General features: G+C 34.2%; 1 protein-coding gene across 2 annotated transcripts; it reads right to left on the reverse strand.

Moving 5' to 3' along the window:
- Positions 1-2841: 2841 nt before the first annotated feature.
- Positions 2842-17528, reverse strand: LOC144975232 (IQ motif and ubiquitin-like domain-containing protein). 2 transcript variants are annotated; one of them, XM_078919126.1, is made up of 18 exons: positions 17433-17528; positions 15083-15339; positions 14819-14938; positions 14086-14125; positions 13403-13461; positions 11647-11905; positions 11100-11210; positions 10809-10943; positions 10346-10513; positions 9621-9817; positions 8948-9082; positions 8301-8511; positions 7650-7825; positions 7178-7348; positions 6407-6583; positions 5712-5960; positions 4858-5043; positions 2842-4385 (listed from the first exon to the last, which is right to left on the reverse strand). In XM_078919126.1, exons 2-18 carry the CDS (start codon positions 15320-15322, stop codon positions 4203-4205), a joined length of 2817 nt encoding a protein of 938 aa, XP_078775252.1. In that variant the 5' UTR covers positions 15323-15339; positions 17433-17528; the 3' UTR covers positions 2842-4202. The 2 variants fall into 2 exon arrangements, with proteins under 2 accessions (XP_078775252.1, XP_078775251.1); XM_078919125.1 differs by having other exon boundaries at positions 14819-15339.
- Positions 17529-17567: the final 39 nt, after the last annotated feature.

A 17567-nucleotide genomic window follows, 5' to 3' on the forward strand; every position in this document is an offset into this window, starting at 1 on the left:
TTTTTCCTTGTAAATCATCTCTCTGTTATCTACTGTTATATTTATTATTTTGAATGTATAATGTAAGCATTTGAGTGTATTTCTCTTAGTGGGATCTTGTGCTGGTGTCTGGGTGAGACATTTAGGTGATCTCAAACTAAGTACATTGATGGGGTGCTCTTGGAATCTACATCTGTTAGCTATTTGAACTAACCACTCCCCTTTGTCTTACTTTTTCCTCAAGTCCTTTTAATTGTACATCTAGAATCTTTTCACTATCCAATTTTCTTCCTTTTTACTGGCGCTGATATGACCTAAATGTGTTGCAAGTGCCGTTTAACCCTTAAAAACATAAAAACAAAACAACAGTCCCCTTTGTCTTACTTTGTCTTCAAGTCCTATTAATTGTACATCTAGAATATCTTTACTATCCAATTTTCTTTCTTTTTACTGGTGCTGATATGACCTAAATGTGTTGCAAACACCGTAGAACCCTTAAAAAAAACAAACTCTAAATCAGACCTGCCTACTACAAAAATATTCGTAGAATTACGAAATGTTGGCTCCAATTTCATAACTCCATGAGCATCTTTAAGTCATTAAAACTCAGTGAAAGTGAAAGTTAATACTAGACTACATAATTACTAAGATTTTGAAGTGTTATTTTATCTATGTGAGAATAAATTGTTGATTTTTTAAAGTAGCGACTACAATTTTTATTTTCTAAAAATTACAAATTTTTAAATTTTCATTTTTTTTCGGTCATATATGCTGAAACTCATGCACGCAAATGAAAGATGTACAGGGGAAAATTGAGGGCAAGCGAAGAAGGGAAAGACCGAGGCCTAGTTAATATAACTATAAAAAAAACATCCTTGAATGGACAGATGAATGGAAGAGAATTATATGAAACAGTCAACAGACGAAAGGAATGGGCAGACTTTTGTCATTGCAGAGTGTGGGCAGCCAACATCAATGAGGACGACATGGAGAGTGAGTGAGTAAGTGAGTGAGGCAGGTCTGCTAAAGTACATTATAGTAGCTTACTTTTAATCATTGTTGTAAACTTTTCCTACTTTTGCCAGTTGGGCTATATGTAGACTCAACCATTTTATTATTGTGATCGATCAACGCCTTCTCTTGATTATAATTATAATCCCCCAATGAATGATTTCTTCATTATTGTGTCAATGACAATACAGAATAATATCATTTCTATGCATGTTTTGTGTAGGCCCTAATAAAATAATGTCAAAGATACCTGAAGATATTGCTGTTCGAGTTCTTGTTTAAAAAATTTTTTAGTACATAGTAAAAGTGGATCTGGGCCTTTGATTTCCCTTTTGGGCTGGGGAGTTCACTTACTGTGTCTTTTATCACTCTGTATCCGTTTTCCTATTCCATATTGTGATATGTCCTGGTCCTGGAACGAGAATCCTTGGTTTTGTTCTGGCTAGGAAACTTTACTAAGAAGAAAACAGTCAAATATGTGTTCTATTTGTGTGTGTGTGTGTAGCGAAGAAAACAGTCAAATATGTGTTCTTTTTGTGTGTATGTGTGTAGAGAAGAAAACAGTCACATATGTGTTCTTTTTGTGTGTGTGTGTGTAGAGAAGAAAACAGTCAAATATGTGTTCTATTTGTGTGTATGTTGGTGTGTGTGTGTGTGTGGAGAGAAGAAAACAGTCAAATATGTTCTATTTGTGTGTGTGTGTGTGTGTGTGTGTGTGTGTGTGTGTGCGGTGAAGGGTGTCTGATCTGTATGTGAGTGTGTGTGTGGAAGGTGGGGGGTGATATTCCCCCCCCCCCCTTTTTTTTTATGGTTTGTTCCCTTGCTCTTGTCTGAATGGAATTTTTAGGCGGTCTCATACTAGAGACAACCACAGATTACTCTTAGATATACAAGGTGTCCATAAAGTTTTCCCCTGATTTCAGACATATTGTTCAAAAACTATTATAGCTATTTTCATCTGGTTTTCACCATCCTCTTGGGAAATGTCCCACATTTATGCCTTAAGTGTTCAACTTCCGTTACATCACCAAAGTTAGTGTCGAGTGACACAGTGGGTCTGCATGCACTGAACTTTAAATCTCTCCGTCTTTTCATCCTCCAAGTTTTAGGCGCTGAAAAATGATCTAATTGTGTTACAAACGTTGTCAAACTTCTTAAAGAAATTAAGGAGCAGGCGCCAGTATAAGATAACGAGGTCGACTGATTTTTAGGGATGTTTTTTCTTCTTCTATTTTTTTTCTTGCTTTGTCTGGCACCTTTCATACACACTTGTTCATATCTTTATTTCAAACAAAAAAAGACCCAAACAAACAAAACAAAATCCCAAACATTAAAGAAAAAAAACACGTGTAATGAAAAAGAAAAAAAAAAAACCCCAACAAACCCACAAACCAACCAATCAAAGTAAAAGGTTTTGGAAAAGATGCCTTGCCAGTTTTAAAGACGATGGAACAAGTGAAACAGATTTTTTTTCTTCATTTTATTGTTCAACAAAATTCATTTTCATTTCACTTTCATTTTGTCACTTTCTTTTATTGCTCAATGTTTAAAAAATATGTTTTGCCTTCAGGAGTAAAGGCACTTGCCTTGGTGTAAAATAATTCAGTCCCATTTGAAAAATTGAAATGTAATTTGTACAAGTTGAACCCTGAAATAAATTGATTTACTCCATTTATTGAAGAAAAGCCACTTTATAAAATTTCATTTATTCTATCAACAAAAAAAAAACAAAAAACCCACAAAAAACCGATGTAAGCAATTTTAAGTACTGTTTATATGGTTTTCATCATTAAATATTAGGATTATGATAAGCCTATAAATGAGATTTAAAAATTGAAGTCTGAGGCGCTATAAAGGGACAATTATTTAGTTTTATTTCACATTCTCACTCGGACATCATTTTTAAAGGGAAGGATTTTTGCAGAAGGCGTCAAATAATTAACAGTGACTTTGGATGATTTAGGATATTGAGACCAGTCACAAAATACAACATGATTGGTAAACCCACTACCATCTTTTGAAGTGCTGTGTGACAATAATAGACATGCACATGTTCAATAACTTATTCTAAAAGGAAAGAGAGAAATGCATCTAAAATTCAAAGCACATTTCCACCGAGATAACAAATGTGCATATCATATAGAACAATGTGAATAAGTCATATACTTAAAAAGCTTTAATAGGACTGATCACATCACAAGAACGAAATATACGAAAGTGGCAGGATGCTGACTTCATCTGATCTTTTTATTTGGCATGGTACGCATTGATTTGCCTATTACATTGACGGCAAAAAGACATAATATTCAAATTTAAAAAGCATACCAATGACCAAAAGAAAATATCACAGAATAATTCGTGAGACGGGGGAACAAATAAGATCACTAAATATTTATCGACCAGAACTTATAGTGGTGACATGTCATCCAAACATAATAGCAAACTAGAATATTGATTGGGTTAAGGTCCATCCGCACATCAAGTATCTATAATTTCTATTATTCATTCATGCCTAACCTAATATTCTGAATCGTATTTCACTTCATGACAATTCCGTCCATTTAGTCAGAAAAGTTTTTTCTCATAACTATAAATCAGTATGAAGCCTTGTAGTCAAGTAGACCAAAACCTCAAACAACAAACTTAATATTTATTAATAAATAACTTCACCAGAAACAAAATAAGGAACTATATCTCAAATGAAGTCAAAACCTCCTCCTTAGACGACACTGATTTTGAATCTTCTTCAAGACCTGAATAAGATCTAATCGCTCATTACATACAAATCATACCAAAGTGACGAAAGGCGAAACAACAATATTATTTGAACCTTGATATTTCCCACGTAAAACAATAGCTTTTCAAGTCTATGACTTTTTCACTGCAAATATTCATTATGTTAGCAACAACATCAAATAGGTGGATGTTATTTATGTGTCATCCTCTTTCTTTAATTGAAATGCTATCAATTAAAATATTATGTTCTGAACTTATGGTCGAAATAGAAACTGTATGATTTACTACATGAATGCTTTGATGATATGAAAATGATGTCTTATCACATTTAACGCTATGAGAAAAAAAAATAATAAAAAGTATTAATCATATTTAAGAAATATACATTGAATAGGTTTCCTTTCATTTTTAAATATGCTAGTTTCAAGTTTATAATAATAATTATTATTATACAATACATCGTGAAAGAATCTTCGTTAAACTTTCTGAGCCTTGGGAACTGTGTGACCTGACACAGTGGGACCATTAGCATTATTGATGAGGTCACGATTCCCCACTTTCTGGCGGAGTAATTCAGCCATGCCGGGCAGACGTGAGAAATAGTTCCTTGCAAAGTTGTGCTTCTGTGTAACTTTGTGAATGAAGACTTGGCCATATCCCTGTGTTGATAGCAATTGAAAAAAAAATTAATTAAAAACATGTCAAGGCATTACTCCTTAAGAAGAGACAGGTGGTAATAATAAATATTATGACCATAATCATCATTAAAATGACTTCACTACTAAACAAATACTTGTACATTTATTTCTTTTCAAAGTTTGAGAGGATGACCTTCTTCATCATCATCATCATCATCATCATTATCAGCATCATGACTTTGCTACTAACCAAAAGCTTGTACATTTATTTCTTTTCAAAGTTTGAGAGGATGACCTTCTTCATCATCATCATCATCATCATCATCATCATCATCATCATCATCATCATTATCAGCATCATGACTTTGCTACTAACCAAAAGCTTGTACATTTATTTCTTTTCAAAGTTTGAGGGGATGACCTTCATCATCATCATCATCATCATCATCATCATCATCAAGCTTAACATAATTAAGTTTGAATATTAACTCACCTCTTCCAAGCTAAATAGCTTCTGATGAGCTTCAGCCTCATCGTGAGTGAGGAGGATGCAATTCCAGGGAGACCACTCTTGATGTTTATCCCATCGCACCAACACAAGGTCGTACAGGTCATCCCAGGCACTAAGGACACTTTGGTTACTCCAGATGTTCTCAACCAAGTATCGGAGGTCGTTCTCCTAAAAACAATATTTTAAAATAAGAGATAAACGAGCTAATTGCATGTCATAATTATATTATAAGATGAGGAGAAACAAGATATCCAATATATAAAAAATCCAATCCATATCCATGCCAATCCATAATGTTGCAGCTTCAACATTGAAGATAGACGCAACAATTGCGTGATGTGGGATGGGGTGTTAGGTTAAGGCTCTGTATCAAAATAATTAAATCATCCTGTCAAAGAAATGTTTTTGAATTGAACGGTACATTTTTCACAACTGTCAGAATTTCTCACGCTGTCGGGGATGGAATGTCATCAGACAAACAAGTTTCTATAGTAAACAAATACATTTAATGCATATAGTTGTTATCTACTTAGTTTTAATTATGGTTTATGAAATACGTTTGATGAAAACGATGTTTCGGCAATGGTGAAAGCAAAGCAAAATGTCAAGCCAAGAAAAAATGTCTGAAGGTGAGATAAATATAAAATAAAATCTAATACTAGCAAAATGCTCGAGATTATATCATTAAAAAAATATTACAAAATTAAATGTCAATTTGGCGTCACCAAATAATGTAAATACGGACCTGGAGCAAGTAGCAGATACTGCTATATCATTTTAAAGATATTACAAAATGAAACGTCAATTTGGTGTCAACAAATGATATAAATACTGACCTGGAGCAAGTAGCAGATACTGCTGCCATCTTGCATGGCTTCCTCTGACTTGCGCAGAGCTTTGAGCATGACACGGTAGAATGTGTAGTCCTCACGTTGTCTGCCATCATTCTCCACCTTCATGCAGTTACGGCAACGGCCAACTTGTTTGGAGTTGGAAGTGATAAAGAACTCTGTGGATGGAAGATAGCGGCCACAGCTGTGGCAGTAGTTGATGTTCTTGCGCAATGTGCTTGGATCTTGAGGAACCTGAGAATGAAGATTTTAAAAATTTTAAACCAGTAAACAACTCAGCTTAATTTTTTTAAAAAGGGAAACGTATTGAATACACATGAAAAAAAGTTAAAATACATATAAAAGCAGTATGGAATATTTTAATATTTTCATGATGAATTTTATTAAGGATATTTCTCACATAGTTTGCTGACTAAATACTGAATGTCTTTTGATTGATTGCGTTATAATCAAATATCTCTTAACTCTTATTAACAGTTTGAATATATTTTCTTTACCACAAAGTCAATGCTCTGGGATCTAAGGTGGATCATTTTGTTTCCTTTTATAAAAGTATTTAATCAATCTTTCAACAATTCTACTATCTTGCAACAAGTTTTAACATCCCAAGTGATCTTAACAAAGGATTTAAGTAAGTTAAGTCCATCATATGATTGTACTAGAACTTGTCATACGCTTACTTTGAGCAACCTGGCAGCTTCTGGGTTGAAGGTTGGTGTCTTGATGTACTGAAGGAAGAGTGTTGAAATTCGTTTCCTAAGCCCAGTTAAGTTCCCTTCCTTGACGCCTCTCATTAGGAGATCTGCCTCTCTGTCAATCAACTCGATTATTTCTTGGGTCAATTTACAGTCATGCTCCTGTGGTAAAAGATAGTTGTATATTATTAAATATGTTAACGATGATAAAAATCAAGACGGTGAATAATATGCCCGACAATTTTTAAGAAGGTTGAAAACTCAAGCATGTTGAGCAGCTGTTTAGAAAAATGATTTTAAAAATACTCAAGATTTAGTAAAGATAAAATTTTATGTAAAATGTCTGCAGAATGAAAAAGAGAGGGACATAATTATGAAACAAAATTTAAAAAATAACAAAAAAAAACAAAAAAACAACAACTATTCTTCAGCTTCAAAAATAAGTTTGGCTCTGTCTTAAGACATGACAAGACACTCGGCTTTAGTCATGAAAGTCCGCACAAAGTTGAGTCCTTGGAAAAGACACTTTACTCACAATTTCTCAGCATAGTCAAGCGTAAAGTAAGTACCAGCATTGTATGTTTTTACAAATTGTATCAATGCCTTGTGGGCATTATCTCTATCTCTAGTCCTACATGATAAAAGTTACGGTTTTGGAATAAGACCCCTTTGTAAAATGTTTTGAGTACTTTTAGAAGATGTTGTAAAAACGTTTTTATGGTGTCCATTGTGTTTATGACTGAGTAAAGGACAAACCTTGACAGTGTGTTTCAAAGTGAGTAGCACGTCCAGCCTCTCATCTTGGGTGAGATACTTCATATTGATACTGTTGTAGATGTCCCGTAACTCCTTGGCTCTGATAGTAAAAGGCGTGTCCATGTAAGTCAGCTTACCATCGTGTCCTTGCCACTTCTTTGGAGCAGCAGCCTAGATTAAAAATATATTGATAGAAAGTCTGAGTATTTCGATTTATATTCAATGGTAAAAGAAAAAAGTCACAAAGTTTTGTGCTTTTTTTCTGCGTCAAATCTTGAAAGGTATTGCATCAGAAATCAATCAAAATTGTTGGTATCTGTAATATATAGATGGATGATTTATAGAAAAAAAAATCTAAGTCAAATTGTAAAGATGACAATCAAAGTCAACAATTCGTCTCAAAACTATTCAATTTATTATCTTCTGGACCAACTAAACCTCAGCAAGCTTTAATGTAAAATCTAATTCTTACCTTTTCTAAGAAAGCAATTATTCTGTTATCTCTGTTGTCCTTATTGGCCTCATTCTTGTGTCTCTCAATGGCAGACAACAGTTCTGTTTCCTGATCCAACAACATGCACAGAGCTGCTTTACGTTCAGCACCAGTTAGAGTTGAATTTATCCTCTCCATTTCTTCCTGGCGCCATTCTAGAATTTAAAAAAAAACAAACAGTTGCAGTGACTAGACTTCAAAAATTCACACAAATTATTTGTCCTTCTTATCATTTGTACCAAACTGTCTTTTGAAATACATTGTTCTAGGGCAAGATGATGTGAGCGGGTAAGTTGACCTGGGAGAACCCAGGTTCGAACCACACTTCAAGCACTTTCGTTTTTTTCTTTTGGAAAAATTATTAAACCCCAATGTGATTCCTGTTGACATTAGCCATTTACCTGATTGATTATCTATATTCCTTCATGGAATGCTGATTGCCTTTCTTTCTTTTTTTTCTTTCTTCTTTTGAATGTAATAAGTTTATAATTACATTGTGTGACAATAGCTTTACTACTAATTTAAAACCTAAAAAAAACCTTCTGATTTAATTCGCTTTAGACGATGTCATAAGCTGCAAAAACGAGATAACTTTTAAGGCTTTTAAATTGTTTATCTCAACCAACTTACTTTCCAAACAATTAAGCAGCATATCGAAATCTGCTTTTGTTTTTGGATTGAGTCTTCGAGCATAGTCTCTCTTGATTCTTTCCTCTTTCTCTCTCTTCTTGCGAAGTTCTTCCAGGCGCTCCCATTCCATTCTTTTAGCTTTATCTTCCTTCAGTTTGGTTACATAACGCTTCGCTAACCACCTTCTATAATATTTTTGTAAAATTATCACCTGTAAAGGAAAGAGAATCATTTTGAGAATAGCATTTATCAATATCAATGTTTGTTGAAGTTTTTTAAAAATTCTATTTCTAAAATAAATTGAAAAAACACACACAACGCCCCCCTCCCCATACCACCCCCCCCCCCCCCAAAACAAATAAAAAACAAAACAAATATAAACAGATTCACAAACCAACAATCGATTTGCATAGTACTAAAGGTAATTAAAGCTACTATCATCACGCTATATGACACATGTCTTAATTGAAAGACAACAAAGACTTATATTAGACATGACCCTTGAGATAACAGCAAAAGTATTAAAAATCTGTAAAATAAAGTAAAAATGCAAGTTGTTACAGTGTTTCTTTTTAAAACTATGAAGACTTCATGTAAACACTGAAAAACATTTAAAATCTCATAAAATGTGATGAAAATGGGCTTACATTTCTAAGAATCATATCACAGTGTTCATCGGCAGAGAAATATTTTCCAGGAGTCAAGAGCTTGTCTTCCATGTTGCTGACGTAAACGCCAATGCCAGTCATCTGAGTGCTGGTCGTATTTGTAGTTTGTTGACGCTGTAAACAACAAAAGGGTATGATTCAGTTAACAGTTGCTTGTCTCTCTTATTTTTTTCCCCCACTTTAAATTCAAAGAAAGATTTCAAACTATCATTGCGCTTTCGTTTTTTCTTTTAAGTTGACAAGTTTTCTTGTAACTATTCCTACACATAAACATACTGCCCTTAACATTTCATAGATTTATATGTGTCAATATTAATTTTGTAAATGCACTTAGATTTCTATTACATTGTTTTTTTTTTAATTTATGAAAAAATTACAATTTATTCATTCTTGAATTTCACATTTGCAGACCCAAGTTCCTTATGGACAAATAAAGCATACTTATCTTTTAAAATATATATTCATCTATCAATTTCTAAAAATGTAAAAGAATAATGATTTTTACAATTACTCAAGCAAATTAGATTACAGTAGACCGCAAATATAACGAGATTGGCAGGACTTAGTTTTCATTATATCTGAGCTCTCATCAACAGTAAGAAGATGCCATTAATATATACAAGAACAAAGGAGGGAAAAAAGGTAGACTTACAGTGTTTTTCTGCTCACAGGTTTGAGTATCCCGACAAAACCTCTCAATAGTTGGAGGTGGTCTGGGTTTCTTGGCAGTCTGAGCAGCAGCGTTGTGGAATTCCACTCCAGAGTTCTTGTTGCGGAATCCACCCAGGAATGGTTTCTTGACGCGGGACCTCTCAATCTCCACCACCACATCTTTGGATTCACCGTCCTCTGTGATGATGTTTTGTAATTGTTTTTGAAATTAGAATTATTCGAAATGCAGTTTGCAGTACAATAGAATTTAAATGACAAAAACTACATACCAGTTTATCATCTCTCTCTCTCCTCCCTCTCTCTCTATCTCTTTATCTATTAGTCTATAAATGAACTTAACAATTCTTTTGTGTAAATACATTTCAGAATTTATAAAATGAAACATTAATATATAAAACAAGAGCGACTTTTGATCTTTACAATAAAAGAGGTCAACTTACTTGAGGAATGTGTAACAAATGACTTATTAATCAAAGCCTTATTACAACTACTTTTAGTTTCTAAAGAGAATGAATTTTAATTGAGCAAGGAATTTCATTGCTCAACATTTGTTTAAATTAGAGGAAAGACATAATGGATCGTTACAATTCTTTTGAATAAACCAAGCATTCTCTTATATTTTTGGTCCCGATACAAGTTGTTAAATGTTCATTTTTTATTTCTTTACTTTAAAGATAGACACATCAAGTTAAACAAATAACATACCTGTCATAACTCTAACAGTGATGACATCAGGCATGTGGTATTCTTGTCTGGGTCGGTAAGGTTTCAACGGTGTGTTGACAGGGTCAGCTGATTGCATTTCAAGCTGCACAGTCCCGTTTGGCCCCACACCAAGATCGGCCAAGGTGGTTGCATCTGGCATGTTTTTGCCTAAGTGATGACATTTGATTATTTGTAAACGATAACAAACATTAATGAGTGTGTATCCTTGGTGCAAAGGCAAGCATAAAATATAATTGTACAGAAGAAACTAGAAACAAATAACTGAAAAGGGGGCTATAGATGTGTTTTTTTTAAATTTTATTTCTGAGATGCATGCTAATCAAGATGAAAATGATGGTGAAGATGATGATGATGATGATGATGATGATGATGATGATGATGATGATGATGATGATGATATGGTTTAGCATAAGCATCAAATTTTGGAGTAATGCCAACTTACCGTCAAACATGATCATGATAAGACCTGAAGACATTTTCAGCTCCACAGCAAAATGGGACTTCAGTGAGTCCAGAGTCTGGCCCAAGGTGCAGGCGAGAGTCACAACTTGACCGCTGGGCATCAGGACGAATTTCACTGGAGAGTAACCAAAATGAATACAATATTATTTTCAGCTCAAGTGATTGTCAAAAAGACAGAGCCTTAAGCCCCTTTTAATATGAATCAGGTTACTTTTGCTTTTATTTATTTTCTGTTTACATTATCACATGCGTATAATATTTTGGAACTTACCTGTTGCTGTGGCATCTAGATTGACATGAGAAACTTTCTTTTCTTCCATGGCAATTTTCGGAGAACCAGGGGGACCCTCCTTGACGCTGGTCTCAACTTGAACTGGTTCAGCTTTAATGCAAGAAAATGTTACAGATCTGATATACTTGACATTAAAGATTCGAAATAAATAAACAAAAGTATATCACTACAAAAGGAATTGTGAAAGTAAATAATTGAATGGAAGTTTTATTTTTTTTTTTGGTTTACTTTGTTTTCAGGGGTGATGGAGGATAAAAGTTTCATTAAAAATAATAACAAACAAGAATGAAATATTTCTCTCTCTCTCTCTCTCTCTCTCTCTCTCTCTCTCTCTCTCTCTCTCTCTCTCTCTCTCTCTCTCTCTCTCTCATTACTCTATTTCAGCAGTATTAGGTTGTGGAAGCACAAAATAGTCTTTTTTTCACTATTAAATTCATGGTCCAATTTGACAGTCTAATAATCACTCACGGCTGAATTTATTTTTCAAATTCTGAATTATATCTATTTCATAACATTCAAAACATACCATCCTGTTCTTCAGTCTGCTGTGGTTGTGGCTCCTCTTGAGGCATTTCTGTTTTTTCTTCAGTTGCCTCTTCAGCTTCAGGTGCAGCATCAGCAGTAGCTGCCTCTTCTTCAGGAGCAGGAGCTTCCTCCGTAGGAGCTGGTGCAGCTTCGGCATTTTCTTCTGCTGTAGGTTCAGCAGTGGCAGGTTCCTCTGCTTCAGCTGGCTTTACTTCCTCTGTAGCTAGATTCTCTCCTTTATCATCACCGCCTTCAGCAGGCTGAAATTCCAACACATTCACAGTTATAAAATAGAAACAAAATTTTGACGATACAAAATAAAAAAAAACAAACTAACAAACAAACAAAAAAAAAAAACTAAAATAAACCCAAAAAAGCCAAAAAACAAAAACAAACAAAAACAAAAAAAACAACAAAATACCCCAAACAAAACAACCAAAGTATAACTTTAAAAGAATTACATCAATTTTTTATCCAATATTTATCTGCCATGTCAATCCTTTATTTCAATGAATAAAACCTGAACAAAATTATTTCAATCTTAATCATTCAAAATAAAAAATGTTGAGCAATTTAAGTTTAAAATACAGTGCAACCCCTGGATAACGACATCACCCGGGACTGAAAAATCATGTCAGTATCCAGGGGTATTGCTATTTCAGGCTTTTCAAGATGGTGGAACAAAGGGGCATGGTGAGACCTGTGAAGACATAACAGTGTCATGCAGGGACCAGTGCCTGAGAGAAGACACGTTCCACAACGTTAGAATGTGTATTTCTCCTGTTTACAAAGGGTATACCACCTACGCTTTCACTTTCCAATGTGTATTGTCATTGTTTTGATGGTAAAAAGTGCTCAAATGCCATTCAACAAGACTAAGAATAAATTTAAAAAATCAAGTGCCAATATGATAATACCGCACAAGAACACAGATGCACCCATCTAGTTTTGATTTTAATTAAAATCCATGCAATACTGCCGATGAGTTTTAAAATACTTAAATTTTATTTAAGTGCACAAACATTTATAAGCATTTAAAATAAGTAAATCCACATCTTGCGATATTATAAAAAACAAATAAAAAAACAAAAAACACCAAAAATCCCTACAAAACAACTAGGTATTAACCACAATAATATCAATTTTGGAATGATGTTTAGAAAATCAACTGATTTTTCAAAGGAAAATAATAAAGTGAAAGAGTTGTTATTGTTTTCCCGGCTATTCCAAAATATTGTTAGACCATAAATATCCATAATTGGGCAATTGGCCACTCAGACAGCCTTGCCTGCTATTAGTTAACCTTCAATACCTCTGATAGTTAGCTAACAGGGAAGGTTAAAGGACTCTTGGTAGTTCCATCCACTGATTAAACTTCTTTTGCGGTGGTTCCATATGAACAAGTGCTGATTCCACGCAGTGTTGTAAATGTGTTCTGATTGGTTTGTAAAAAAGCAATCTCATTGGGAGAGCGGAAAAGCGTTTTTTAATTTTTTTAAAGTATGAGATGATGATGGTTGGGTATCAAGCATCGATATCAGTTGTTGATTATTGTTATAATGATGTTGCTGAACAGTGCAACGGTTTTCCTAAAATGTATCTTGCTATTTTGGTTTAAAAAAATTACTAATAACACATTATCGCAAAAAAAAAAAAAAAAAAAAAAATCGGAACCAGAGGTCAATGTCACTATCCAGGGTTTGTCGTTATTCAGGGGTGTCGTTATCAAGATGTTGCACAGTAAAAAAAACACAAACCTGCTGAGCCTCTTCTGCAGTGGTGCCCTCAGCTGCAGGTTCTTTGGTCTCATCTGCATCTGGTGACATGATGAAAGGAAGTTTACATGTGAATGTGAAAATAAAAGTACTCACATGCATACAATGATTGAGTGGAGGTGGGAAAAGTGACAATGGATTGAAATTTTAAAACATTGATTGGGAAAAACAGGGTAATGCACCTGGACGTTGATGAACTACGCTAGGCATAGTTTCTTAGACTTAAAAGTTCACATTATTAAGCTACATAGATCACTATCCCTTTATCTCTTGTTTAATATATATCTCTCTCTCTCTCTCTCTCTCTCTCTCTCTCTCTCTCTCTCTCTCTCTCTCTCTCTCTCTCTCTCTCTCTCTTTGTGTGTGTGTTAGATGAAAAATTTGACCATGTCACCAAATCATTGCTGGGTAAACTAGATCGCCTTAAAGATTGTGATATTATGCATGTACTAGATCTACTTGCAAATTAACATATTTCCACTGAGCCTCTGGGTCAAAATTATTAATAAAAGACAATTTAAAATTAATCAACTTCCATATGTTATCTGAAAATCATTTCAAAAACTAAATAAAACTAAAGCTATAGACGTCTTTTAACTATTGACCTTATGATCATTGAGATGAATGTAAAGTGAAAATTAGGACAAATAAATGTTTTCACATACTTTGATTTGTATCCTCTTCAGCTGTCTGATCTGCGGCAACCTGTAAAATAATAAATGTTGTAGACAATGTAAACGCATGTTCATATTCTAGTTATGATTAATAACAATCTCTTCTATATTTTGATATTAAGAGTTTTACAAAATATATATCATAAGACAATGTATGCACAATTCATTTTACATAAAATAAATTAAATATATACATTCTCACGTGACAAATAATTTCAACCACAAGTTTCTGAGAGCTGTTTAATACAATTTTATATCTCTTCCCATATAATTCTTTTGTCTTGAAATAAAGTGAACATGTGCTGACTTAGGCATGAAGAAGCGCATCATTGCAATTAAACAACATAGAATACTTTGATTGAAAACAATCACTCCAAGTATTGGTCAATTATTTTCAACAAAATTTATATTTATAACATCTATTTGATAACTTAAGTTTGATAAATATTATTGTTATACTGTTGAGTTGCACAGTGTTAGCACACCAGTTTCTACTATGAGCAGTTGTAGTACCCATTGCCTTTTATGATAGAAGACAACGTCAAATGAAATACTTGAAATTAGGAGATGAAGGAAACAGCATTAGTTGACCTCTCTGGCCCATCATAGGATATCAAGGGCCAACACCCCTATTTGTAACAAGATTTACCTAAGCTGATTTCGTCATGAGGTTTGAATTGTTTAAAACATACTTAAGATACTCAAAATAAGAAATTAACAATACCTCCTGTTGACCCTGAGCTTGCTCTGCATCAGCCTTCTCTTCGACGTTCTCTGCAGCAGGTTCTTGATCATTTGTTTCAACAGCAGGATTCTCAACAGTACTTTCCTGAGCTGGTTCAGCCTCCTGCACTGGCTCCGTCTCCCGTGCTGACTCTGTCTCCTGTGCAGGTTCTGCCTCTTGTGCTGGCTCTGTCTCCTGTACAGGTTCTGCCTCTTGTCCTGGTTCCGCCTCTTGTGTAGGCTCCGTCTCCAGTGCAGGTTCTACCTCCTGTGCTGGTTCCGTCTCCTGTGTTGGTTCTGCCTCTTGTACTGATTCCGCCTCCTGCTTTGACTCCTCTTGAGTTAGTTCTTTCTCATCTTTTGCAGCATCACCGACTGCTTGTTCCTCACCACCCTGATTGTTTGTTTGGTCAACAGAAGCATTTTGCTCCTCTGACTCTGCAGGTACAGTCTCTGTGGCAGCAACTTCACCATCACCTTGGTTTTGATTTTCCTGATCCGCCATTGCTACAGGTATATTTTCTGTGCAGAAGGGAAAAGAATATATATATATATATATATATATATATATATATATATATATATATATATATATATATATATATATATATATATAATATATATTATATAATTTTATATATCAAGATAATAAATAAGAATGGATGACTAAAAATTAAATAATAAATAATATAAATATGCAGGCTGAAAATAGAAATATTATTTTAAGCAAACAAACAAACAAACAAATGAAAAAAAGAGCCCCAAACAAATCAACCCCCTCCCCTCTGAACCCCCCCCCCCCCCCCCCAAAAAAAAAAAACAACAAAAAAACAAAAAAAAAAAACAAAAAAACAAAAAAACAAAAAAAACAAAAAAAAACCCAAAACAAACAAACGCACAACAACAACAACAAACCAGAAAAATAACGAAAACATATATCTAACAAAATCCAAGTGTGTTGAATCAGCCACATCTAATACCTCCATGTTGCCATACTAAATAGTGACATCTACCATTTCTACCAAGACAGTGGTAACAGTGGTGTGATCCGGGCTAAAATAAAACTTTAATTATACGATTGCTACTGCTCTCTTGGCGAAAACAGGTCTACAGCTATAACTGGATCATAAGAAAACGCATAATTTTAAACAAAATCAGTCTCAGCAACGCTGTTGGGAAGCTTAATGTTTAACATTATAGGACAAACTAGTTCTGATTTGTGACTTATTCTCCTTACACTAGGTGACAAATTTAATCACAAACAATTCCAAAGTCATTGGGAAGTCACAGTTCTTCCACTCATCTCAATTTCTATAGTCCACTACATTGATATTGCTAACAAGATCACTCCAATAAAACAGAGTAAAAATGTAACCAATGTATTGAAGAATCACACATAATAAACCCATTTGAATTATTGACAACGGTGAAACAAGGGACTCGTTCCTGTCTTTTTTTTTTCTTATAAGTTTTGTTTATCCTCACGCCTGCACCCTCGTTCTCTCTCTCTCTCCCGCCCCCCCCCCCCTCCCGTTTTTTTTTTTCACTGGCATAGGGAAAATATCCCTTGAACCCCTCGGCTGTTTCTTTCCATTTTATCAAGGTGAAGACCCCTCACCCTTTATTTTTACTTCATCTACAAAGCGTCTCTCACTCTTCAAATCCATTTCAAATCTTTGTAAGATAAAAAATATATTACGATAAAAAAAACACTCCGATATGCTACCCCCCCCCCCCCCACCCCAGCCCAGTGAAAAAGAGAAAATTAGTTATGGCAATATTCTAGGTCCTATGACCTAAAATCTCTCAATCATCAGTTTCTGGGTTAATAACAACACAAGGTGGCAACAGGGACAATGCGGCTTGACCGGTCTTGGATTCGAAAAGAAAACTGTGTACAGCTAAATTCTAAATAAGACGATTTTCTTTCTGATAAGTGAAAGTTTCAGTAAAAACGTGTAGACTAGGCGTCGTGAGGAAATGTAATGCGAAAAAGCATTTCCGCACTGTGGCAAACCCTTATATGATTAAGGACAGAACAACACCACTAATCAACAATAATACAGGGAAATTATCTGTTTTTGAAATGATATTAATTGAAAACTACATCAATGGATTATTAAGTCACTTACTATTCACTGATTTATTTCAAACCTGTTGTCTTCTGTATGTCCACCCGACACACGATAAGGAGAAATATCTCTCTCTTTTAAAAAACAAAAACAAACTTAAACTTAAACGTGTCGCCATTGTTAATGTTAATGTTACTCTTTAAATCTTAGTAAAAGTAAAAGAAACTTAGTATTTCCATTTTATAACTCGTCTAAACTTAAGAGATAAAATTTGAAATCCCTTTTTGGCATCTAAATTAGATAAATCAAGCAAGGTAACCCTCTACCCTGTAGTACAATGACAATAATAAATTATATATTTTTTTTCCACTCTCGCTGACACTGACAATAACTTAGATGAACATCATATTGAATATTGTGAAGGAACAAGCGCTTTTTGTGATATTAATGCATCGACAAATGAACAATAAATAAAAATTGTGTGTTCTTAATTAGAATAGACAAACATGAACAGAAATTATCAATAAACCTTAATTTATAAACCTTTTATATTGTTTTCTACTCCGCAACAAGAAGAAAAACAGCAGCCGCCATGATTGTTGGTGAGTGTTGCTAGGCTCAAATATAATGTACCGACGATACCGATTGGCTAGAAATCCATTGTGGCAACCAACCAAA

Source organism: Berghia stephanieae, chromosome 6, assembly GCF_034508935.2.
Source record: "Berghia stephanieae isolate SIO BIC M18660-M18661 chromosome 6, UCSD_Bste_1.3, whole genome shotgun sequence".
Lineage (NCBI taxonomy): Eukaryota > Metazoa > Mollusca > Gastropoda > Nudibranchia > Aeolidiidae > Berghia > Berghia stephanieae.